The following is a 25,424-nucleotide window of genomic DNA, read 5'->3' as shown; positions in this document are numbered from 1 at the left end:
GATCCTGACCTCGCACTGTCTGACTTCACTACTTTCTTGTCCTCTGCACCTGTTCCTAGCCTTGGTGTGAGCTCTGTTTTACCCAGGCTTGGACCTTCATCCAACCCAGCTGGGGTTCTCAGAATGAAGGATACAAACTTTGTCTCTGCCAAGACTGCTGAATCCAGTCTGTTTTTAACTAGTGTAGAGCCTGTGCTCCTTTTAGTTCCAGTTTATTAAACTGTTTTACTAAAGCAAACCAGTCCCTCTTGTACCTTTTCAGTGAAATCACCTCACTAAACAAGCGCCACACCCGATCCCAGCACAAAAACACAAATCACTAATTTATTAACAGGCATGTTCACCCAGATTACAGAATAATATGTAGTCATATTTGCAATATAGGCCAATTCTTTGCTTAGATTACTCCCTTTATTAGAAGGAAACATACTCCTAAACCAGGGTTTTTCAACTCCAGTACTTAGGCCTCCCTAATGGGCAAGATTTTCAAAACTGGCACACAGGTGAAATAATCAGGTGATTAGTAAATATCCTGAAAATCTAGCCTGTTAGGGAGGCCTGGATGGAAAACCCATCTTTATACAATAGGGGGATGTTTAGTAGATAACACTAAAAAAAAGGTGCTAATCCCATCCCATATTGAGTCCATATAGGTGAATAGTGTTAAGTCTGAGTGATTCACATTGTAGAAATATCCTTGCTCTGTGACCCACCTTCTTAGGTGGGGAATGACATATGAGTAGAAATCTCAAGTCCATCACATTATGACCTTTTTCAAGGAAATTCCTTGCTACAGGTTCACTCTTTCCATTCTTAATTGCCTGTTGAATGGCAGATATGTAGTGTGTGTGCCATTGCTGCTATGCCTTGCTTATGTGGCATAATAGTGTGTAAACAGGTCACATCCAATGTGATCAGCCAGTCATCATTACCCACTATGTATGGACATTGAAAGCATTTGACAGTCTCTAGTATGACTGCATCTGCAACAAAGGTTGTAGGAAATGATTAAGTTAAAGGATTTTAGCAGGGAGTTCAATTGATCTTTCCAGAGACGCTTATTTTTAAAAATACTTGCCATTGCATTATGATAAACATAAAGCCGATCCTCCTACCGCAGATCCTCCTTTCTTTAGCAGATTGATGACGAATTGGACTTTCTTCCAATCGATGTGTGCCCCCTTTGGCGTCAACCTTGTGAGGCATGCAACGATTTGGGGCAGCCGAATCATCGTCGATCTGCGGGTGGAGGATCAGCGTTATGTTTACCATAATGCAAAGGTAAATATTTTTAAAAATAGGCGTCTGTAAAGTTTTTAATGAATGAAAGTCCCCTTGTTTTTAAGATTATTTTTAGTTGCCGGGCACTTATTTATTTAAACTTTACAATCACTTTAAATACCGTGCAAAAAATTATGTATGCAGTTTTGCATAACCAACACTTTTATATTAATATATTTGTATTAGATTACCTTGTATCTAAGCCACTGAAGACTGCCTCCTTATCTCAGATCTTTTGACAGACTTGCATTTCAGGCATGTAGTGCTGACTCTTAAATAACATTGTGTTCACTCCTGTGGAGTTTATCTATAAGGCACACATGAACTAACACCCTCTAGCTGTAAAACCTGTAAAATGCATTCAGTTAAGAGGTGGCCTTCAAGGGATTCGAAATTAGCATATAAGCCTACCTAGGTTTGTATTTTGACAGAAAATACCAAGAGAACAAAGCAAATTTAATGATAAAATTAAATTGGAAAGTTGTTTAAAATCACATGCCCTATCTGAATCATGAAAGTTTTTCTTCATAAATGGAAAGAGTCAACAGCTGCATTTATTACTTTTGGTAAATAAGAACCTGGCCACCAAGAGGAGGCAAAGACACCCCAGCCAAAGGCTTAAATACTCCCACTTCCTTCATCCCCCCAGGAAGAGTCTTTTTGCGAAACCATCCTGACTCATTTTTAACCACTCCACAAGCAATCGATGTTGTCTAACTTCGCTGCCTGCTTTCTTCTCTCAAGTCCATGGCGGAGGCGAGGCTACTATCCTTCACACTTGAAGGGCCATGTTCCTGTTCCACGGCGTAGATTCTGGTAAGATCGTTTCATTTTACTTCTTCATGATTGTACTGTAACTCATTTGTTCCTGCGAACTCACATGAAAAATACAGGGTCTCAGTGGGACTCCTTTTAGTATTTTGCAATCACGGGTTAATATCTCCTGAGGGGGATTATTGAACTTTAATCATGTTTATGTGATTCAGTCTGCTTATGTGTAGTGTTAACTGGGCTTGTGGCTTTTTGGAACATAACGGCCATTCGAAGTGACGCAACCTTACGGTTGGGCACGCTTTTTTTGGACTGTACGGTTCACCTTGTGCCCGGGCGTGTTTACATTCTGGTATCCCATTTCCGCATTCCTCACTGTGTGGCGTCTAGTCCGCTGGTGTCTGGTTCATAGGAGGTGGTGAGTGCCTAAGCCATTGTGGGTGTCAGGTGCCGTTTAAATTGTTTTATATATAGTCCATTTTTTGGTATCCTTTATCCAGTTATGGAGGATGCTGATGTTGAGATTGTTCAACTTTCTGATTCAGATTCTTCATCCTGTGACAAATGCGAATTGGCCCCATTGACTCAGGTCAGTCAGGTATGTTCTTAAGGCCGTCCTGGAGTGCCTTGTTCCTCAGGCTCGGGGATTCAAGGAACTGCTTAGCCATCTGCCTCGGGGGGCCCTGTCCTCCGGTAGGCGAGTTCCATACCACTCCCTACTACTACACATGCGGGTAACTCAGGTTATGTTTTTTCCTCCTCCTGAGGGTGGGTTGTTCCCCCCCCGGAGGTTGTGACACGTTTTCACTTTTACATGCTTTTGGTGCTTGCTCGTCTACAAAGTTCAGATGTTTGTTTGTGATTGAGCTTGTGCCCGATTACCCCAGGTTTCTTGGCCACAGGTGGGCATGTGCAGTTCCCTGCGGGTGTAACTGTTCCTGAGTGTTCCTTTCGTTACAGGCTGGTCTGCCTTTGTGTTCTACTCAGACACGTTTTTGAGCTGTTTGGGGGCCCTATCATTCTCGGCTATGGGACTCATCAGTCTCCTCCTTCGAATGGCTCACCTCTTTAGACATGGGGTGATGAGGTAATCTACTTTAAGTCTTGTTATCGAGATCCTTCCCAGTTTTTTTGGAGCAATAGGGTTTCCGTTAGGCTGGCCTGCGGATCTTCTGTTCTTCTTGGGCGTTAAACCTCGGGTTGCCTGTCATTTTATTTTATCCGGTTAAGATGAATTTCATGTTTGTCTGTTTTTTCTTCCTCCCTCTCTGAGGGCAGATTTAGCCAGCTTGGCAGTGTTGACCCTGGTTGCAGGCTGGTCCTGCTTGGTTTCAGATCTTCTGTCTCGCAGCTTATTCAGACACGTGGCGCCTATTATACCTTGCTGGTCAGGTTAGGGTGCCGAGTGCTCTCATTATTATTTATGTTTCTTGTTATTTGTTTTACAAGTCTCAGCTAAGCATTCTCAAGAGGACTTGTGGGTCCATGCAGCTCTTGGGATTGTTTCAGTCTTTAAATAGCTGTCTCTCTGGTGACTGGGTCAGTGAATTTTGCTGTGTCACTCTCTGTTTCTGATACCCTCGGAACCTAGAGTATTCCTTCCCACATGGTGGGAAGGTTAGAGGATTTAGTACCTCTTTTCCACTGGTCGGGGCGGTGTTGCCTTTAGGAGTCCTTTTTGGACTTGTTCCTTTAGTGGTTATTTTCTTCATTGAGACCTTCTTGAACTTTGTCAGTTTCTCCTTGTAGATTGGGTCACCTTCGGGGGACTTGGATTCCCTTCAGGAGTTTGTTGTTCCCTTTTTCGGGACATTAGACAATGAGGTCTTTTTGGCCTTTGGTTAGAGGTCCTTCCCCAGTGTTGGGAATACTCTACATCTCCTTCCTGGGATAGAAGAGGTCCTAGTGGTTTTCCACTCACATGGTTCAGGTATTGCCATCCATGTGGCATCCAAACCCATGTTTTACTGGCCTCTGATTTTAAATCTGAGGTGATGTGGAGGCTTGCTGTTACTCTGTTCATGTGACTTGTCCTCATGGTTCCCCTTGTGTCTGGAGCTTGTGGCTAGCTGGACAGCTAGCTCAGCATACTAATATTCTGTGGCTACTCTGTACTGTAGCAAACCGAGGGTTGCTAGTTCGATCCCCGACGAGGTCTACTCAGCCTTTCCTCCTTTCAAGGTTGATAAAATGTGCAGCCCCTTGTGTCTCTTAAGGGGGATTAGCCATGCTTTTCAAGCACAATCATGTTAATGTTGCTTAGACGCCTGTTACCTCTAGTGTCCTTTTATGGCCTGGGAGGCTTTGGCTCTTTGGAGTGTTGGGCTCCTGCAAGGGGTGGTCTCTTCCCTTTGGGTCGGGACTTGCAAGGGCTTCTTGCTCTTGTTATCTGGGTTATTCTGGATTTTTCCATAGGAGGTCTGTTTTTTTTTTTTAATATCAGACGAGTGATTTATGTTCCTGGAAGATTGTTTAATCTAAACATTTGTGGGGCCCGGGCTTCTTGTCCTGATCTTCCGATTGTCGAGGGTTTTACTCAGTGTTTTCTCTTTTTGGATCCTGCTGAGGGATGTTACCGGACCTTATGATCCTAGGACTGGCCTGCGGGTTCCAGTTTCTGGGGTACTTGGGCTTAGCCCTTGTTCTGGCTGTTCTGTTTTACAACTTGGCCAGATTTACTGAAAGCCGGGGCTACTTAGGGTTTGTCTTGTGCTGGACGACACGGTTCCCTTGGGACAGCCAACTAATGTGACCTGATGGTGGGCTTTCCTGCCTAGCAAGCGGAAGGTTGCGGTTGCTCATCTGTCACTCTTGCGCCTGGTATGTGTGCTAGCACAATGGTGTTTTAAGGGGTCTTTCCGTGTTCGTCAGTGATGTGGCCTTGTGTTCTCCCGTTCTTCTTCTTACGACTTCCTGTCTTCTAGGCAGGTGTTTATTGATGCTCTTCAGGGGGCTCGTTGTCCTCCTTACAGGGGTGTGGTTCCTTTTTTAGGAGCCTCTCCTGTGTTTGGGAGGTTGGAACAGATGTTTTATCTGGTTCGGGGATTGGTCTGCTCTTTGTTCCTTTCCATCTGGGGAGCTGCTGGCTCCGCATTGAGACTTTAGTTGGGTGGCTTTGCTAGATCTCCTTGGGTCTAACGACTGCTCGATTGTCTCTAGGTTGAAGTGACTGTGTACATTTTTCTGCCCTTTTGGGGGCCGGTCTTGGGGTTCCTTTCTGTTCCCTTGCTTTCAGATCTGCCGTTGCTTGGGCTGATCCGGCTAGGTGTAAGATCTGTTATTCATCCTCAGGTCTTGGGGATGCCAGGGGACCTTTTTTTTATTATTATTTTTTTTTTTTTTTTTTTGAGGTTCTGTGCCTCTCCCCCTTTGAGATCTGTGAGTAGGCCTGGCGGTGTGAGCAATAATTAATATAGCAACGTTACTGATTTTGCAGGTTACCAATTAATACCAGTGAAAAGTTACCGCTAAAGACCACAGCTTGTTGCCTTTAGTAAAGTGCATTTAAATACTGAGGTTGTATTTGTAAATTTTAGCTCGTCTGTTGTTTGAGACTAAAGGAGGTGTAGGGGTTATCTTACAATTTAAAACTATTAAGGCATACTGCCATCCCAACAAACTCAGTATTTATATGCACTTTACTAAAGGCAACAAGCTGTGGTCTTTAGCGGTAACTTTTCACTGGTATTAATTGGTAACCTGCAAAATCAGTAACGTTGCTATATTAATTATTGCTCACTTGGTATAGGCCGGTAACCACCTTAGAAAACAAGTTTGCATAACCTGTCATTGCAAAGTAAAACATTTCTATCTCCTAATCTGGGTATAGGCTGGTAACTCGTGTGCTTAAACTTAGATGTGATACCCCCATTAAGGCAAAAACCAGCCATGTTTTTATGATAGTTACCCAAGGTATAGGCCGGTAAACCACTATATAAACCCAGTAATGCTATTACAATGATATAAACCTGCGAGAGAAACAGGTCAGTCCTTAAAGGTATAGGCCGGTAATTCATTATAGAGACTATTGACAACTGACAGAATAAAGGTATAGGCCGGTAATATAACTATCTAACTGAATACAAAGGTAAAAATTGGTAACCTATAACAGAAAACAATTGCCTTATTTGGGATAAAAATCAATAAAAATATTTAGCCTTCTTATGGTACACGACCAGTTAAAGCACAGCCAAAATCCGTGCACACAAATATTCTTGCAATAATAAAAACGCTGTAGTCATTTAATTTAGGTGGAAGCCAAGGAAAGCTCTAAACAAATTATATAAGAACTAAAGTGTAAAGCTTTAAACCGCAGAGTAAATCTATACATACAGATTCCCAGGAACTTGAACTTAAAAATGAGATCCGATACTATGTAATCAAACACAGCAACATTATAACATACAATGTAACATTTTGTTTCATCTATGTGATCACTGACTGCCCAAACTAAGTTTCAAATTATTCTCCCAGTATCTACCTGTCATTGAAGCCAAACATTATCGAGCTGCAATATAATTTAATGACATTTAAAATGCTCATAAGACTCCTAAGTGGGTATTAGGGTTAACAGTAATCCGCAAATATACTCATACCAGCATCTTCAGTATTTTACATACTCCCTACATCCTGGATATTTTGATTGTCCAAATTACACACTGAACGTTATTTTTAGTATTAACTAAAGGGAGAATGTAAATTTACAATACTGACACCTAGTGGGGAATAAAATAAATGCATATCCATCAAAATTCTATCACAGGAATGTGAGTGCTAATCAGATGTACATTTTTTGTCAGTATAATACTGATTTGTTCTACTTTTTTGACTGTGTTAAATAATAGCAGTCAATTTGCTTCACATGTGTGCGTTTCAGTGCCTGCCAGGGCACAGTGTCACACCAGTGCAACTCATATCTGGTGTAACAGTAGTGTACATTTAAAAAAAAAATACAATTTTTGACTGTAATACATTGAATAGCAGTTAGTTGTTTGCAAGCGTGTGTGTCAGGCCTACAGCGTCTACTCTGCCAACTTCTGCCAGTGCACAGTGCCACTCATATCTGTTGTCACAGTAGCTTGCACGCATAGTACCACTAATCGGAAAAAAAATGACAGGCAGAGGCAGGCTACCCCGCAGGGGCCGTCGTGTTCGTGGTGCTGTGATTCCCTTTGGCCCTAGAATAATGCCCAGGGTTCAGAGGCCGCGTAACTCGAACAGTTCTGAGGACATAGTTGACTGGCTAACACAGGACACCCAATCTTCTACAGCTTCCGCTCGGAACCTTGACGCACCATCCTCCTCCAGCTTAGCTTCGGGAACCTCTCAATTTACCACTCGCCCGCCTGCCGCCACCACCAACACTAGCACCACAGCCGCTTCACTTGATCTGTCAGATGAGTTATTTACACATCAGTTGGAAGAAATGAGTGATAGTGATGCGCAACCATTATTGCCAGAGGATGTAGATAAAAGGGATATGTCTCAGTCAGGCAGCATTACACACATGGACGTATGGTGTGATGACGATGATGTTGTACCCACTGCTGCTTCCTTTTTTGAGTTGTCAGATACAAGTGAAGCGGTTGATGATGACGATGCGTCCGTGGATGTCACGTGGGTGCCCGCTAGAAGAGAAGAAGAAGAGGGGGAGAGTTCAGATGGGGAGACAGAGGAGGAGGAGACGAGTTGGAAGGAGGGGGAGGTCGTCGCAAGGAGCTAGTGGCACAGTCAGACAGCATGCATCGGCACCCGGGGTCAGCCAGACAGCATGCCAATCAAAGCATCCACCACCAGAATGCCGTCATTGCAGAGCTCAGCAGTGTGGCATTTTTTTTTTGTGTGTCTGCCTCTGACAACAGCGATGCCATTTGCAACCTGTGCCAAAAGAAACTGAGTCGTGGGAAGTCCAACACCCACCTAGGTACAACTGCTTTGCGAAGGCACATGATCGCACATCACAAACGCCTATGGGATCAACACATGAGTACAAGCAGCACACAAACTCAAAGCCGCCATCCTCCTCCTGGTCCAGCATCTTCAGCCACGTCAACCACTGCTGTCCTCCTTGCCCCCTCTCAACCATCTGCCACTCCGTGTCTCGCCTTGAGCAGTTCCTGCTCATCTGCCCACAGTCAGGTGTCTGTCAAGGACATGTTTGAGCGTAAGAAGCCAATGTCACAGTCACCCCCTTGCCCGGCATCTGACAGCTGGCTTGACTGAACTCTTAGCCCGCCAGCTTTTACCATACAAGCTGGTGGAGTCTGAGGCGTTCAAAAAATTTGTAGCTATTGGGACACCACAGTGGAAGGTACCCGGCCGAAATTTCTTTGCACAAAAGGCAATCCCCAACCTGTACTCGATTGTGCAAAAGGAAGTAATGGCATGTCTGACACACAGTGTTGGGGCAAGGGTCCATCTGACCACTGATACCTGGTCTGCAAAGCATGGTCAGGGCAGGTATATCACCTACACTTCACATTGGGTAAACCTGCTGATGGCTGCCAAGCATGGAATGCATGGCTTTGCAGAGGAGTTGGTGACACCGCCATGACTTGCAGGCAGGCCTGCTGCACCTCCTCTACTCCTCCTACTCCATCCTCTTCCATAACCACCTCGGCTGAGTATTCCACATCCCGGATACGGCAGTGTCACGCCGTCTTGGGGTTGACTTGCCTGAAAGCAGAGAGTCACACCGGAACAGCACTCCTGTCCGCCCTGAACGCACAGGTGGATCAGTGGCTGACTCCACACCAACTGGAGATCGGCAAAGTGGTTAGTGACAACGGAAGAAATTTGGTGACGGCATTGAATTTGGGCAAGTTGACACATGTGCCGTGCATGGCACATGTGTGTAATCTGATCGTACAACGCTTTGTGCATAAGTACCCAGGCTTACAGGACGTCCTGAAGCAGGCCAAGAAGGTGTGTGGCCATTTCAGGCGTTCCTACACGGCCATGGCGCACTTTTCAGATATCCAGCTGCGAAACATGCCAGTGAGGCGCTTGATTTGCGACAGCCCAAAACGTTGGAATTCAACACTCCTAATGTTCGACCGCCTGCTCCAACAAGAAAAAGCCGTTAACGACTATTTGTATGACCGGGGTGCTAGGACAGCCTCTGCGGAGCTGGGAATTTTTTTGCCACGTTACTGGACGCTTATGCGCAATGCCTGTAGGCTCATGCGTCCTTTTGAGGAGGTGACAAACCTAGTCATTCTCACCGCAGGCACCTCGCCTTAACTGCAGATATCGACACTCTGAGGAGCGATGAACCCCTTGACTACTGGGTGTGCAGGCTTGACCTGTGGCCTGAGCTATCCTAATTTGCGATAGAACTTCTGGCCTGCCCCGCTTCAAGTGTCCTGTCAGAAAGGACCTTCAGTGCAGCAGGAGGTATTGTCACTGAGAAGAGAAGTCGCCTAGGTCAAAAAAGTCTAGATTACCTCACCTTTATTAAGATGAATGAGGGATGGATCCCAAAGGGACTGACAGTGGGCGATACATTCGACTAAAAAAGGCCTGATGAGATGAGCTGCCTTGGGGTAAAAATGGTCCACACGCTGCTGTATTTTATCTGTGAATGCCGGATGACTTGCTTGACTTATCCGCCACCAACTAGGGTTCAAGCCGCAATGTTTTAGGGCACTTTCTGCCTGGGAAACAAACATCAATTTTTCTGGCCGCTGCTACAGCAGTGGCTGCAACAATACCTAATTTTCAGGCATGTGTACATTCCTAATTTTTCTGGCCTCTGGTGCTGCACTGTGGCTTCAAAAGCCAAACCAAAAAAAAGGCACATAACAGGGATTAAACTGATAGGAATAGTACTACTTAACACACCTTATAATAACGCAGAGAGAGGAGTCTGAAGAAGAGGAGTCAGATGAGGAAGGTGGCTTTGAGAAGGTGGAAGACCAAACACAGCAGGCGTCCCAGGGGGCTTGTTGTCACCTTTCGGGGACCCTTGGTGTTGTACGTGGCTGGGTGGAGGAAGAGACCTTCAATTACATCAGTGAGGACAAGGAACGGGACATGGCTAGCTTTGTATCCAACCTTGTGCAAATGGGTAGTTTGCGGTTGTGCAAATGGACTGTTTGCGGTTGTTTGCGGTGCGTTAAAGGGACAGTCTAGGCCAAAATAAACTTTCATGATTCAGATAGAGCATGTAATTTTAAATAATTTTCCAATTTACTTTTATCACCAATTTTGCTTTGTTCTCTTGGTATTCTTAGTTGAAAGCTTAACCTAGGAGGTTAATATGCTAATTTCTTAAACCTTGAAGCCCACCTCTTTCAGATTGCATTTTAACCGTTTTTCACCACTAGAGGGTGTTAGTTCACGTATTTCATATAGATAACACTGTGCTCGTGCACGAGAAGTTATCTGGGAGCAGGCACTGATTGGCTAGACTGCAAGTCTGTCAAAAGAACTGAAAAAGGGGCAGTTTGCAGAGGCTTAGATACAAGATAATCACAGAGGTTAAAAGTATATTATTATAACTGTGTTAGTTATGCAAAACTGGGAAATGGGTAATAAAGGGATTATCTATCTTTTAAAACAATAAAAATTCTGGTGTAGACTGTCCCTTTAAACGGGGAGTTTGGTCTGTCACTGTGAAGCTGGCGTAACCCTTACACTATCTGATCAATACAACATCATACCTGATGTTTTAAAGCACGTTATTCCAAACAATTTAGGAATGTTAGGTGATTTATGCCCTTTATGGCTTAAAACCAGACTCTGCATCAACTTTTGTGGAAGTTCGCGTTCGCCGTTCACAAACCCAAATTTTTATGTTCGCGACATCACTAATTGCTAACACTCTAATTTGTGACACAATTGCAGACATTTTTCACATTAATGCAATGAATGCAGCTTTTGTGATCCTGACAAGAAGGGCTTTGTGGCTGAAATCATGGTATCTAAAAGCAGACTCTTGTCCGTCCCTTTTCAAGGGAAGATTTTATTAGGTCCAGAGTGGGACATGATGGCCACAATGACTGGTGGTTAGGGTGCATTCTTACCTCATGACAAAAAGACATATGGCAAAAACAGTTGGTTTTTTTGGTCAGTCCAAAGTGTCTAGTCGGAAATCTGAAACCTCAAAGTCCCTGTGGAAATCGCTTGGAGCAAATTCAAGTAATCTTAAAAAAAATCAGCTCCTGTATCTAAATAAACATGAAGATACGGCCCGAACCACACTTCTTTCTGGTGGGGGCAGATTGAACCTTTTTTTTTTTGGGGGGGGGGGGGGGGTTGCCTATTCACAATCTGATCAAGACTATTGTGTATTAAACATTGTATCTAAGGGATGCAGAATAGGGTTTAATTCCAGACTACCTCGAGGAAGGTTCCTCCCGTCACATGACCAAAGATCAGACAAAGTCCTTTTCCCAATGTCTACAAGACTTGAAAGATATTGGAGTGATTATTCCAGAGACAGAAATCAAGCATTTTATTCAAATCCGTTCATGGTGCCAACAAAGGAAGAAACTTACTTTCAGGCCCATTCTAGATCTTTAACCTTTAGATAAATTCCTTCAGGTTCCCACTTTTAGGATGGAAACCATTCAAACCATTTTATCCTTTGTACAAGAGGGTCAGTTTATGACCACAATGGACTTGATGGAATCCTACTTGCATATCTCTATTGACAAACATCATTTACAATTTCTCAAGACAAACCGTTCCAGTTTGTAGTATTACCTTTTGGTTTAGATACCACACCCAGAATCTTTACAAAAGTGCTGGGAGATCTATCTGTGGTGAGAACTCAGGGGATTTTTGTGGCTCTTTCATATCTTTGCTGCCATGTTTGGAAAATAAATGTTCTGAAGAGCTCCTTGTGTCCTTTAGACAAGTCTCCATTGTAGGAGTATTCATAGATTCTCTTACAGAGCAGTGCAGGAAAAAGTTGCAGGCTATGTTCCACGCTTTGGTTGCAAATTGCATGTAATCTGGGAGTTTTGGAGAGCTTGAGGGGTTTGGTCTCCACAGGAGGCTAGACCTATCAACTTTCTGGAATGCTGTGCTATCTTCAAAACGCCTCAGTTGGACTCTCCTCAAACAGGAATCATTTCTGAGATTCCAGGGAGACTGTATCATGGCTGTGGCCTTTATCATCAGGTGTTATGAGTTTATACATATTCTAGAACTCGGCAAGAAATGACCACAACTGCAGTGAGATACTCTGCAGCAAGCAATAATTGAATAAACAGTGATTATATTTTGATACCTGGAGCAAGTGAGATAAGTAGTAAACATTCTCGCAGTTAGGTATTGGAATGTGGAGGATGAGTAAGAATCATCAGGAATCCCTCTTAAGAGAGGAAAGGTAAATATGATGGGGAAAACTAAAGGTAAACCTTTTGTAACTGTTCCTTTTAAGGCTGAAATGAAAGTATGCCTTAGCAATGCTTGTCAGGAGAAGAGTGTAACTGTCCAGTGCAGATCTGGTGTGACTGCTAAAGCAGCAGCAGGCTGTTAGGTGAAAATGTAACCGTTCTTTAATACACACAGTGAACGCTTAAAGGGGGAGAAGCAATATGCAGAAAACCTAATTACAATTGAATCTGTAAATCTGAGAGCTGGAAGCCGAGTGTAACAATGGTCTGGTGGGGCTTTCCAGAAATATAGTGAATGGTTTTTTGTTTGAATCATAATCTTCCCAGATATTGTGCCAGGTTCTGGGATCCACAAGCGGAACTTATATCTTATATCTTGTAGTTCTCTGGTCATTCTGTCTAATTTACAGTGTGGTACTTGTTTTAGTATATCACTTTAGAATTAAAATTAGTTTGCAATTTGGACTTGTGGTACATGATATATATTTTTTTTCTCCTTGGGTGACAATTGTTCTTACACTGGGGGTTACATATAACTTTTATAATTAATCTGTGCTGGTTAAGATAGTCTTATTGGTTCCTGTTTTGGAGCCAATTTTCTTTTGTGTTTTTTGTGGAGGATTTTGTGCTTGGAGATTCAATGCCTGACTTGGAGTCCTAGAGGTTTCTCTGATTCAGTTATTGACACTCTTATCCAAGCTAGGAAACCTGTAACTAGGAAAACCTATTTTAAAGTATGAAAAGCTGTTATTTCCTGGTATAACAGTAAGGATTTTGTTGGAATTCTTTTAGGATTCCTAGAATTCTGCGGTTTCATCTAGACAGTATACTCTGCCAGTTTTTTCCCCAAGGGTCAGATTTCTGCCCTCTTTTTTTTTTGTTGGTCTATCTGTGTGAGTCTCCTTATCTAACCTTTTATCAGGATAAGGCAGTTCTTAGGACTCATTACAGCTTTTTGCCCAAGTGGGATTTAGCAGATAACTCAAATTAGGAGATTGTCGTTCCGTCTTTGTGTCCAGCTCCTAAAGATTCCAAGGAGTGTCTTACATAATCTGGATGTGGTACGGACCCTTAAATTTATTTAGAGACCACTAAAGCACTTGGTGGCAGGGAAGACTCCCTCAGAATGCATTACAACCCATTCTACTAGATCAATTTCAACCACTGGGGCTAACAAAAATAAAATCTCAGTGGTTCAAATTTGCAAAGCAGCTACATAGTCTTTTTGGCACAAAAGTTCTCCAGGCAGCAGTGTCTAGTCAGTAGTGTTCCTGTCTTAACTTTATATCCTGTCCTTTCATGCTGATTTTGTGGACTCTCACAACATAAAAGAAGAAAATGTTTGCTTACCTGATAAATTAATTTGTCATGGTGGTAAGATTCCATGAGACCCGCCCTCTTTATTCACTTGGCAGCAGTTCAAGTTTGCACTTCATTTACCCTTCTTTGATCTTTCCTAGTTTTTCTGTTAGTCTTTCTCTGACATATGTTAGTGAGTTGTACAGGGAAGTGAGAGGGATTAAAAGATTGTGTTATGTTGGGTATTTTTTGCCTCCTAGTGGACTGAAGTTTAATCCCGCATGTGATGGCTCATTGACTCCCACCACCATGAAAAAAACATTTATGCTTATCTGATTAATTCCTGTTTCAGAATATTTACCTTAAAGGGACAGTCTATTTTATTTTTGTTTAAAAAGAGGATCCTTTTATTACCCATCACCCAGTTTTGCATAACTAACACGGTTATATTAATATACTTTACCTCTGATTACCTTGTATCTAAGCCTCTAAGACTGTCCCTTTATCTCAGTTCTTTTTACAGACTTGCATTTTAGTCAATTAGGGATTACTCATGAATAAGGGATGCTGCAAAAAATGGAAATGAGCTTAACACTAATTTTTAAAGAGGATGAGGTTTTGTTAGCATTATCAAAAATAAACGTAAAAAAAGTCAGTGGATCCTGATAATAATCCAAGGGTTTTAAAAGAACTTTGATCAGTGCTTACTGCCCCATTAACTGATCTGTTTGCTCAGTCACTATTAAAAGGAGCTGTTCCAGATGATTGGAGAATAGAAAATGTAGTACCTCTTCATAAAAAGGACAGTAGGGAAGAATCTGGTAACTACAGGCCAGTTAGTTTAACTTCAGTAATAAGAAAATGAATGCGTAGTCTCTTAAAAGAGAGAATTATGACTTACAAAAAGACAAACTATTTAGAGGACTGAAAATCAACATGGTTTTACTTTTAGGGAGATCATGTCAGACTAATCAAATTGACTTCTTTGATTATGTAACAAAAGTATTAGACCAGGGTGGAGCAGTTGATGTAGCATATCTAGATTTCAGCAAAGCATTTGACAACGTCCCACACAACAAACTAATTCACAAACTATCTCCTTGGTCTAGACTCAAAAATTGTGAACTGGGTGGAATGCTGGCTTAAGGACAGAAAATAAAGTGTCTTAGTAAATTGAGTACATTCAGCAGAGGGGGCTGTTACTAGTGGTGTTCCTCAGGGGTCAGTTCTGGGGCCGATTTTGTTTAAAGGGACAGTAAACCTTAAAAATAATTTTATATAATTCTGCACTATGTGCAGAATTATATAACATTATTTTTAAAGTTTACTGACACTTTAACATATTTATCAGAGATATCCGCAAATGGCTACAGGGTAAAGTATATATGTTTGGAGATGATACAAAAATTTGTAATAGAGTAGATGTTCCAGGAGGGAGGGGGTAGACAAAATGAGAAGTGATATACAACAATTGGAGGATTGTATAAATGACTGGGATCTAAAGTTTAACACGGCAAAGTTTATTACAGACTCAATGACACTTTACTGACATTTACAAATGAGGAACAGAACTTGAGGATTATTATTGTAGATTTAAAATTTAGTAAACAATGTAGTACTGCAGCGAGTAAGGCCAGCAGAATGCTTGAATGTATTGGTATCGGTAGAGTTATTTGCAGCAGAAATAGTAAGGTTTTTATGCCACATTACAGATCATTAGTTAGGCCTTCGTCTTTGAGTATTGTGTGCAGTTCTGGAGGCTATATCTTCAGAAGGAGGAGGGCTACCAAAATGGTACATGGCAGTGGCGGCTGGTGAATTTTTAGGATGGGGGTGCACAAGACCCTGCCCCTATTAGAAAGACACGCCCCTTTGAAAAAACACGCCCCTTTTTAAAAACCACGCCCCTTTTAGCAAGCCACACCCATTTTTAAAAGCCACATCCCTTTGCGAAAGTCACGCCCCTCAAATGGCCCCACCAATTTCAACCAGCAGTGTTTTTGGTCATAGTCTTCTTGAAATATCCAGCCACTGCCTGGGGGTAACTTCAACTGAAGTTTGTGACTGATTCCTCAACATTATTCTCAAGTATCTGCTGATATTGAGTGGAATCCATGAGACCATCAACAATATTACCAGTAGTACAGGTCTTTGGAGGTGGTCTGTGGGCTGTTTTTGACCGTTCTCAACATCCTTTGCCTTTGCCTCTGGCCCTCTCTGATATTTTACTTGCCCTGCTACTTCTGGCCTTAACAAGAACTGTGCCTGTGGTCTTCCATATCCTCACCATGCATTGCTCACTGTGTTCCTCACAGTGGACACAGACATCTTAAATCTATGAATGCATACTCTTCAGTACAGCCATGTTCACGTGCGACAGTGCACAAATGGAGGAGCCTACACTACCTGCCCATGTCTAGTCTTAAAATATACATGATGGTGCTCAGTTAAATTATATAATAACATATATATATATATATATATATATATATATATATTAACCAAATGATTAATTAAAGCTGCAAAATAATAAGAATATTGAATGTACATTTATGAAAACATATATATTCCTGGATTTAAAGAACCTTCCACTTTATAGAGAAATACAACCACATTTCAATTACTGTTGCCCCAGCCCCCAGTGTTCAATATTAGGCAATGCAACCAAAGGCCTTGGCAACATGAAGATAAATACACCAACATTTTACTTTCTAGTACAAAAGAAGATTTTTTCTATTACACTAGTGCTTAATAATTTACTTCAAAGGTAAACATTAAAACAATGTTTATAACTCAAGTACAAGTTTTGTAAATCAAGTCAATCCGCCTGTCTTTTTTTGAGGCAAATAAATCAATAACATTTTCGTTGAATTTAGGAATGTCATTTATCAATTGTTTTTCAATTGTCAGCATGGCTAGAGCGGTCAGTCTTTCCTCAGTCATTGTGCTCCTTAGAAATGTCTTAACTCGTTTTAAAGTTGAGAAACATCTCTCAGCCTCAGCAGTTGTCACGGGAATAGTTGAAATAATTTGCAACAGTTTGTAGGTCTCCGAGAAAGTACTGTCCAAGTTATTTTCAATTATAAACTGTAGAAGACTAATGGCACCATTCATGTTTCTGAAATCTGGTCTTCTGTAAATTACTCCTAGTTCAGTTTTCAGGCGATCTTTCTGTAATGTGTGATAAACAGCTGATGTTTGGTCAAGAAGCTGATTTGGAAAAAATTTCTCGTAATCCGCAAATTTTTCCGCTTGCAGGAGAGAAACAGCCGAGTAGTGAGTTATAAAAGAAAATCTATCTTTTACTTGATTTGTGATAACATCGCATATCTCTTTAGCTGCCACAGTCTGAGCAATGTGAATATTTTCTCTCTTCCTTTTCCTAGATGTTTCCTCTGTTTCTGATATCGTCATGGTCACTGTGTCCATTCTATTCCTTTCGTTTTCCATTGTCTGCTGGAAAGTGTTAATGTTTTCTAATAAGTGCCGCATCTGTTTGTGTTTTCTGAAGTTGGTTGTATAACACATCTACATGTGGCATAATATTGTGGAAAACTGTAAGCCAAAACACGAATACTGAGTCTTGTAACATACGCCGAATAGCCCCTGCTTGATTTATAGCTATTTCTTTTTTCGATGTTGACTCTATTTTTTCCATGCATTCAATTAACTGTTCCCTGTTTTCAAAAACTGTATTGACGGTTCGACTCTTGAAATTCCACCTGGTGGCTGAACCATGAGGTATCCTTCTTTTAACAGTTTCATCTAGAATAGCTATCCTTTGTGGTGAGTTACTAAAAAAGTTAGTAATGTCACTTAGATTTGAAAAAAATACTCGAACTTGTTGATTTTGACTGCTTGCTTGGCTGACAATTAAATTGAGCTGATGTGCGTAGCAATGCACAAAATGTGCATTCTTATAGGTACGTTTAATTATAGCCTGAACACCTGCATGCTGACCACTCATCACGCTTGCACCGTCGTAACTCTGCGATATCGGTTTCTCTGGGTTGTCTATAACTTTTTCCAAAGTAGCTTGAATACACGTAGCTAAAGATTCTGCATCATGTCCAGCTGGATTAGTGAATTCCCAGAATCTCTCAACCGGTTGTCCGTTACCTATAATGTATCTAAAAACAACAACCAATTGGAAGGCAGATGAAACATCAGTAGTTTCATCTGCTATCACTGCTACAAAACTTGCATTTGAGATTTCCTTCTTTATTTGGTTCTGGCAAACAGTAAGCATACAGTCTAATAAATCGTTTTGAATTTCTTTTGACGTTCCTTTAAAAACAGTGGCACTAGCGAGATGTTCTTTTAGAGATGCATCAAGCTCTGCTGAGAAGTTTATAAGACCTCTGAAAATGCCTGGATTTAATTAATCATCGCGTTCGTCATGTCCTCGAAGTGCAAGCTCAAATGCGCCGCAAAATAAAATACAATTAATTATTTTGGAAAGAACATAGCGATTTTTCGTTACTTGCTCATTATGTTTTTTAATATTCAAGCGATATGCACTGTCAAGTTGTTGCCGAATATCAACCCTTCCTAGCAAATTAAACTCTAATGTGGAGTTTAAATGTGATTGGGAGCAATTATGTTTATTTGTTTTTTGACTTAAATGTGATAAATCGGCGACACCATAACTCACCCAGCTTGAATCCCCACTTTGTTTTGCAAACAGTAGACAATAAAAACAAAAGAGCCTGTTTGATCATTCACAACCACAAATCCATGGATATTTATCATATACCTCGGGTTTGAATTCTCTTTTGTAATCTCTAGTTTTACATTTTGTCACCTGGGTAAGGTTAAGCATAGGTGTTGGCCTGAGCATTTTAATTTCAATTTTTCTTTCAATGGGCAACGTTGAAAAATGTAATTGCTTTAGCTCAGACACACTAATTTTACTAAGTGCCATCTTAACTGTTAGTTTACACACAAAGAACAGTCCTTTGCTCTTATCTAATATATAACTTGTATGTAGGTAGCTCTGCAGCTGTTAGAAAATATACAACTCAACTTGAAGTAATAATTTAATAGTTTGGCGGTTGTTATGTAATATATAACTTGTAGGTAGGTAGTTCTGCAGCTGTTAGAAAATATATTAAAAGTTTAATAGTTTTGTGGTTGTTATGTAATATATAACTTGTAGGTAGGTAGCTCTGCTGCTCTGCAGCTGTTAGAAAATATACAACTCAACTTGATGTAATAGTTTAATAGTTTGGCGGTTGTTATCTAATATATAACTTGTAGGTAGGCAGCTCTGCAGCTGTTAGAAAATATATTAAAAGTTTAATAGTTTGGCGATTGTTATGTAATATATAACTTGTAGGTAGGTAGCTCTGCAGCTGTTAGAAAATATATTAAAAGTTTAATAGTTTTGTGGTTGTTATGTAATATATAACTTGTAGGTAGGTAGCTCTGCTGCTCTGCAGCTGTTAGAAAATATACAACTCAACTTGAAGTAATAGTTTAATAGTTTGGCGGTTGTTATCTAATATATAACTTGTAGGTAGGTAGCTCTGCAGCTGTTGGAAACTATACAACACAACACTAGTAGGCAACGGCAAGTAGTTTTGCGGTGCCGGTTGTTATAAAATATACTGCAGCTGTTAGAAAATATCAACTACAACTAATAGGTAATATCTTATAATAATTATAATAATATAGCTCACTAGAGATAAAAAAAAAAAATCTTAAATATGTCAGTTTACTGCCTAATTTTAGTATCGGCAGCAGCACAGCAGTTTTTTTAAAAAAAAACTTGTACCTTTTTTTTGCTAAACTTCTAATTGCAATCTGCTAATTAATCTGCTAAAATACTTAAATTAAATGTATTAATGGTAAGCAGCCGTCAACGGTCAACAACTAGTAGTATCAACAGCAGCACAGCAGTTAACTGCTTTTTTTTAAAAAAAACTTTTACCTTTTTTTGCAAAACTTCTAATTGCAATCTGCTAATTAATTAATCTGCTAAAATACTTAAATGTATTAATGGTAAGCAACCGTGACAGCCGTCAATGGTCAACAAGTAGTATCAGCAACAGCACAGCAGTTAAATGCTTTTTTTAAAATAAAAATTTTTTTTTTCTTTTTTTGCAAAACTTCTTATTGCAATCTGCTAATTAATTAATCTGCTAAAATACTTAAATGTATTAATGGTAAGAATAAGAAACCGTGACAGCCGTCAACGGTCACAACTAGTATCAGACAGCAGCACAGCAGATGTTAACTTTTTTTGCAAAACTTCTAATTGCAATCTGATAAAATCTGCTAAAAAATATTATTTTATTATTCCCAAATTACTCCACTAGTCCACTAAAGAACTCCCTACCTAAGTACTCTAATCTGACTGTCTGAGAGACTGTATCTTTTTTTTTTTTAAAGCAAAAATAAAAATGACCTTTTTTTTTTTTCTCACACACACAAATTAATAAGCTGCAGGCCTGCAGCAAAATATATTTTTTAAGGAAAGATTCCTTGGACCTCCCTACCTTCCCTACCCTGTCTGACTCTGTCCCTGACCTTGGCCTTCCTTCCCTATCTAATGTCTGATCTAACTAACTCAGTCTCTGACTGCGAGTCAACAATAGTCACAGACTCAGTGAGGCAGCACTGCAGTAACCACTGTAGAAATTAGTACACTATGTAGATTCAGATTGTTTTTGTTTTAAGAAGAGAGGCAAGTTGTACACAGAGCTCTTAAACAAGGCTCCTATCCGCTCAACGGCTATCTCCTCAATGCGATTTTCGCGCCGTTGAGGGGGAGGAGCCTTGTGGGGGCCGTCACGTGTACGCAGCAGCGTATCAGAGGCAAGCTCAGGCAGACTGTGGGAGGAGGCAGAGCACAGGCTGAAGTGAATCGCACACTTCAGCCTGTGCGGTTAAGGCTCTATTACAGTTGCCGGGCTGGGAGGAGCTACGCCTGCACAGTGATGCATAGAGATCACTGTGCAGGATAGGGGCTCTCTGTTCGCACGTGCGAACAGGTTTAGAATAGGAGCGGTCAGGTGACTGGCGTGGGCGTGACGGCGCGCGGCGCACAAGAGACAGCAGCCGCAGTGCCTGGGGCTGGGCTGGCTGGTCGGGAGAAATCAGGAGGAGGAGACTGACTGACGCGGTGTGGGTCTGCCTGGTGGTGACGTCAGTGCAGCAGTCTGGGCTCTGCTCTGTCGTCCGGCGTCCGCCCGGTCCTAGCTCCCCTCCTGTTTGAGTTAAATACATGATGTGTGAATGTGATGATATTATACACAACACAGCCTGTCTGAGAGCCTGCCTTTAAGCCTTAACTTTATTATACCTACATTATGTGCTGAAATGATTATTTATGACACAATAATAATGATAATAAAAAATAAAATTATATATTTTTTTTTTGGCTTTTTTTTTTTTCTCGTGTTTTTTTTTTTGGCTCATTTTTTTTTTTCCTCTTTGCCCCTCTTGCCCCAGGGGGTTCACGTGCGACTGTGCACAAATGGAGGAGCCTCCACTGGTACATGGTCTAAAAAATAAAATGTACCAGGAGAAGCTCAATGAAAATATGTATATAGCTTAGAGTAGAGAGGGGAAAGAGGTGATATAATAGCAACTTTCGAGTATATTAAAGGGCTTAGTAAAACTAAGCCAGTGAGTATTTTACATAAAAAGGAAAATTCAAGAACAATGGGTCATGATCTCAGGCTGAAGAGTAGTATATTCAGGAGTAATTTGAGGAAGTGCTTCTTTACAGAAAGGGTGATTGATCCATGGCATAAACTTCCACAAGAGTTAGTAATGACAAACACTGTGGGGGACTTTAAGAATACCTGGGACACGCATAAGGCTGACCTAGGAACTAGATGAGTTTATACTTTTAGGAAATATCCTGCAGACTTTCTGGGCCTATGGCTCTTATTTGCTGTCAATATCTGTTTGTATCTTTCTGACCACATGTTCCTAGTCTCATAACTCCACAGGAGTGAGCACAATGTTATTTATATGACACACATGAACTAGCACTGTCTTGCTGTGAAAAGCTAATAAAATGCACTGAGATAAGAGGCAGCCTGTTGTGGCTTTGAAACAGGCAGAAATGTAGTGCCTTAGAGGTTAATAAGTTTATTAATATAACCATGTTGGTTGTCTAAAGCTATCTTTATAAACCATTTTTAAAAATCAATTAGTAGACTTTAAATTATAAACTTGTATTTTACACTAAAATAAACTTGAAGATACAATTGAAGGCCTTCAGTTGTATAGGGTTGTCACTGTAAGCAAAAATGCTGGTCAGCCAATTTAACTTCATTGAACCATACCAAAGGTTAGCACAAGTTTTCTTTGATTTATTTAAGAAAAAAAGCAAGCTGGTACATTTTTAGTCCAGTTATGACCTATCTGTAGAGCATGTTCATAGGGTATACATAAACTAATCTGTAATTGGCTAATGGCTGTCACATGATATGGGGCCAGCAAATGGGGGGGGATAAATTTGTCAGAAAAAAAAAAATCTACTGCTTATGTGAAATTCAGGGCAAGTGTTATTGTATTGTCTTTTTATTATTCACTTGTTAATTATGAAATTTTACTGTTTTTAGTGGTCCTTTTTTAAAGGAATGTTTGTTTTTATATAGATTTGTTGTTATAATGTTGGTATTGTAATGTTAGAAATGTTTTGCTTTGAGTGTAATAAGGGGGGGGAATGTTTCAGAATCTACTCCCCTACCCCTTACACACACACTCATACAGTGTCCCTAACATTACCAACTTTGCATTCCAGGTTAAGAAATGTCTCTCCATTCTGTGAAGATATTGTATGAGATGCCCTCTAACTATTTTATTTTTGTTTCCAGTGTGTTCAGTGGGTGGATGAAGCCAAGCTCAACCAAATGCGGCGAGAAGGGATCCGATATGCACGCATTCAGCTTTGTGACAATGACATCTATTTCATCCCTCGCAATGTAATTCACCAGTTCAAGACTGTATCTGCTGTATGCAGTTTGGCATGGCACATACGACTCAAGCAATACGGTAGCAACAAAGGGGAAACACAGGCTACAGAGACAGACCACTTCACTGGCACCCCATCTGTAGAACCAGCCACGGATCCGCCAACAGTAAAAACTGAGCCAGAGGACACTCCACTTTCCACAACAGATGGACCTTCCATAACACCATTTGTTCAGTCCCAGAGGCTGGAAAGCCAGTCACAGCAGACACAAACAAATCCCCATCATGCATCAGTGTGACTTGTAGATCATACAGAAGATCTTTCATTTTATTTCCATTTTTTTTAATTAAAAACAAAACAAACAAAAAAAAACACATTTTGTGAAGTTATAGTTTTATAACTGGCTGAATTCTTATTCAAAATTGTCTAATATTTTATTAGTCTATCGAGGTCTCCCTTTGCCCATGTGCAGCAAGAGTCACCAGCCACATAATGCTTTACATATACTGCTAGCTAGAAAGAAAAGTTATTAGTGAAGGGCACTGTTTTGTTTTTGTTTTGGGGTTTTCTTTTGTTTTGTTTTTTTAAAACATCCATTTGTATCAATCTTATACGAGTTCTTGTAGCTAAACTTAAAAAGCACTTTTATTACACTGTCTTTTGTAAAAGTGTAACATTGGCATTGTTAAAATCAAATGATGGGCTATATAGTCCAGTTCTTGCTACGACAAAATGTACAAGAAGCCGATTGGCATATCCATAGTACATTAACTACTAACTGATATGCCTTTGCGAAATGATTGCTTTTATGTTTTTTTAATACTGCAATTACAGTAGGCATCAAACATTTACCACAAAGGTGTAAATACTGTTGGCTATTATGCTTATGACAAATATATTTGGTGCATTATATTGTAAATGTCTATATGTAAATATGTGGCGTTTTGTTTCAATTTTTGTTTTTTGACAAGCGGTTTGGATTATGCATTTGTCAAATCTTGTTTTCTTTTGTATGAGACCTTACAAATCCGTAAGGTATTCAAGTGCACTTTCTCAGTACTAATATTTACAAAAGTACAAAATAGCATAAAATATCATGCATTGTAAGTATTAATCAACTGTAATAAAATTATCAACTTGACCATGAGTGCATACAGAGAGAGGCTCAGGCATACATTGTTTGCAGCAAATACTTTTAAAAAAAATATATATATATTAGGGATATTATGTATAATTTTAACTTCCGTGTCTGTTTAATATAAGTTCTAATATTCTATTTTAATTTATTAATTGGAAACATGGTTTCATCATATTTTGGCTTATTGGAGTTTGAGCCATACTTCTGATGCTTTACCCAACCAATTTGTTTGACATTTAACATTTTTACTCTTTGTATAGACATTTTAATTTATAGCATTCTTTTTGTTTGCTTTTTTAAAGCTATTCCTGTTTGCCAATAAATAAACATGACAAACCTTAATTAAAAAATAAATAAATATATATATATATATATATATATATATATATATAATTTACAGTATCCCACAAAAGTGAGTACACCCCTCACATTTTTGTAAATATTTCACTATATCTTTTCATGTGACAACACTGAAGAAATTACACTTTGCTACAATGTAAAGTAGTGAGTGTACAGCCTGTATAACATTGTAGATTTGCTGTCCCCTCAAAATAACTCGCACACAGCCGTTAATGACTAAACCGTTCGGCAACATAAGTGAGTACACCCCTAAGTGGAAATGTCCTAATTGGGCCCGATTTAGCCATTTTTTCTCCCTGGTGTCATGTGACTCATTAGTGTTACAAGGTCTCAGGTGTGAATGGGGAGCAGGTGTATTAAATTTGGTGTATCTCACACTCTCTAATACTGGTCACTGGAAGTTCAACATGGCACCTCATGGCAAAGAACTCTGAGGATTTGAAAAAAGAATTTGTTGCTCTACATAAAGATGGCCTAGGCTATAAGAAGATTGCCAAGACCCTGAAACTGAGACAAGACCATACAGCGGTTTCACAGGACAGGTTCCACTCAGAACTGGCCTCGTCATAGTCAACCAAAGAAAATGAGTGCACGTGCTCAGCGTCATATCCAGAGGTTGTTTTTGGGAAATAGACGTATGAGTGCTGCCAGCATTGCTGCAGAGGTTGAAGGGGTGGGGGGTCAGCCTGTCAGTGATCGGACCATACGCCGCACACTGCATCAAATTGGTCTGCATGGCTGTCGTCCCAGAAGGAAGCCTCTTCTAAAGATGATGTACAAGAAAGCCTGCAAACAGTTTGCTGAAGAAAAGCAGACTAAGGACATGGATTACGTGAACCATGTCCTGTGGTCCGATGAGACCAAGATAAACTTATTTGGTTCAGATGGTGTCAAACGTGTGGGACGGCAACCAGGTAAGGGGTATAAAGACAAGTGTCTCTTGCCTACAGTCAAGCATGGTGGTGGGAGTGTCATGGTCTGGGCCTGCATGAGTGCTGTCAGCACTGGAGAGCTACAGTTCATTGAGGGAACCATGAATGCCAACATGTACTGTGACATACTGAAGCAGAGCATGATCCCCACCCTTCGGAGACTGGGCCGCAGGGTAGTATTCCAACATAACAACCCCAAACACACCTCCAAGACGACCACTGCCTTGCTAAAGTAGCTGAGGGTAAAGGTGATGGACTGGCCAAGCATGTCTCCAGACCTAACCCCTATTGAGCATCTGTGGCGCATCCTCAAACGGAAGGTGGAGGAGTGCAAGGTCTCTAACATCCACAAGCTCCTTGATGTC

At 40.6% G+C, this 25,424-nt stretch overlaps 1 protein-coding gene across 1 annotated transcript in view; it reads left to right on the top strand.

Moving 5' to 3' along the window:
* Positions 1 to 24,133, top strand: part of RSBN1 (round spermatid basic protein 1) — a 201,335-nt gene extending 177,202 nt beyond the window's left edge. Inside the window, exon 7 of the mRNA XM_053706665.1 lies at positions 22,532 to 24,133. Coding sequence (XP_053562640.1) covers positions 22,532 to 22,927 — 396 coding nt within the window. The 3' untranslated portion in view covers positions 22,928 to 24,133. The remainder of the gene's footprint in view (positions 1 to 22,531) is intronic.
* Positions 24,134 to 25,424: the final 1,291 nt, after the last annotated feature.

The sequence above is a fragment of the Bombina bombina genome, chromosome 3 (assembly GCF_027579735.1).
Source record: "Bombina bombina isolate aBomBom1 chromosome 3, aBomBom1.pri, whole genome shotgun sequence".
NCBI lineage: Eukaryota > Metazoa > Chordata > Amphibia > Anura > Bombinatoridae > Bombina > Bombina bombina.
Note: the sequence above shows the minus strand (reverse complement) of the source record. Positions and strands in the feature narration are given on the sequence as shown.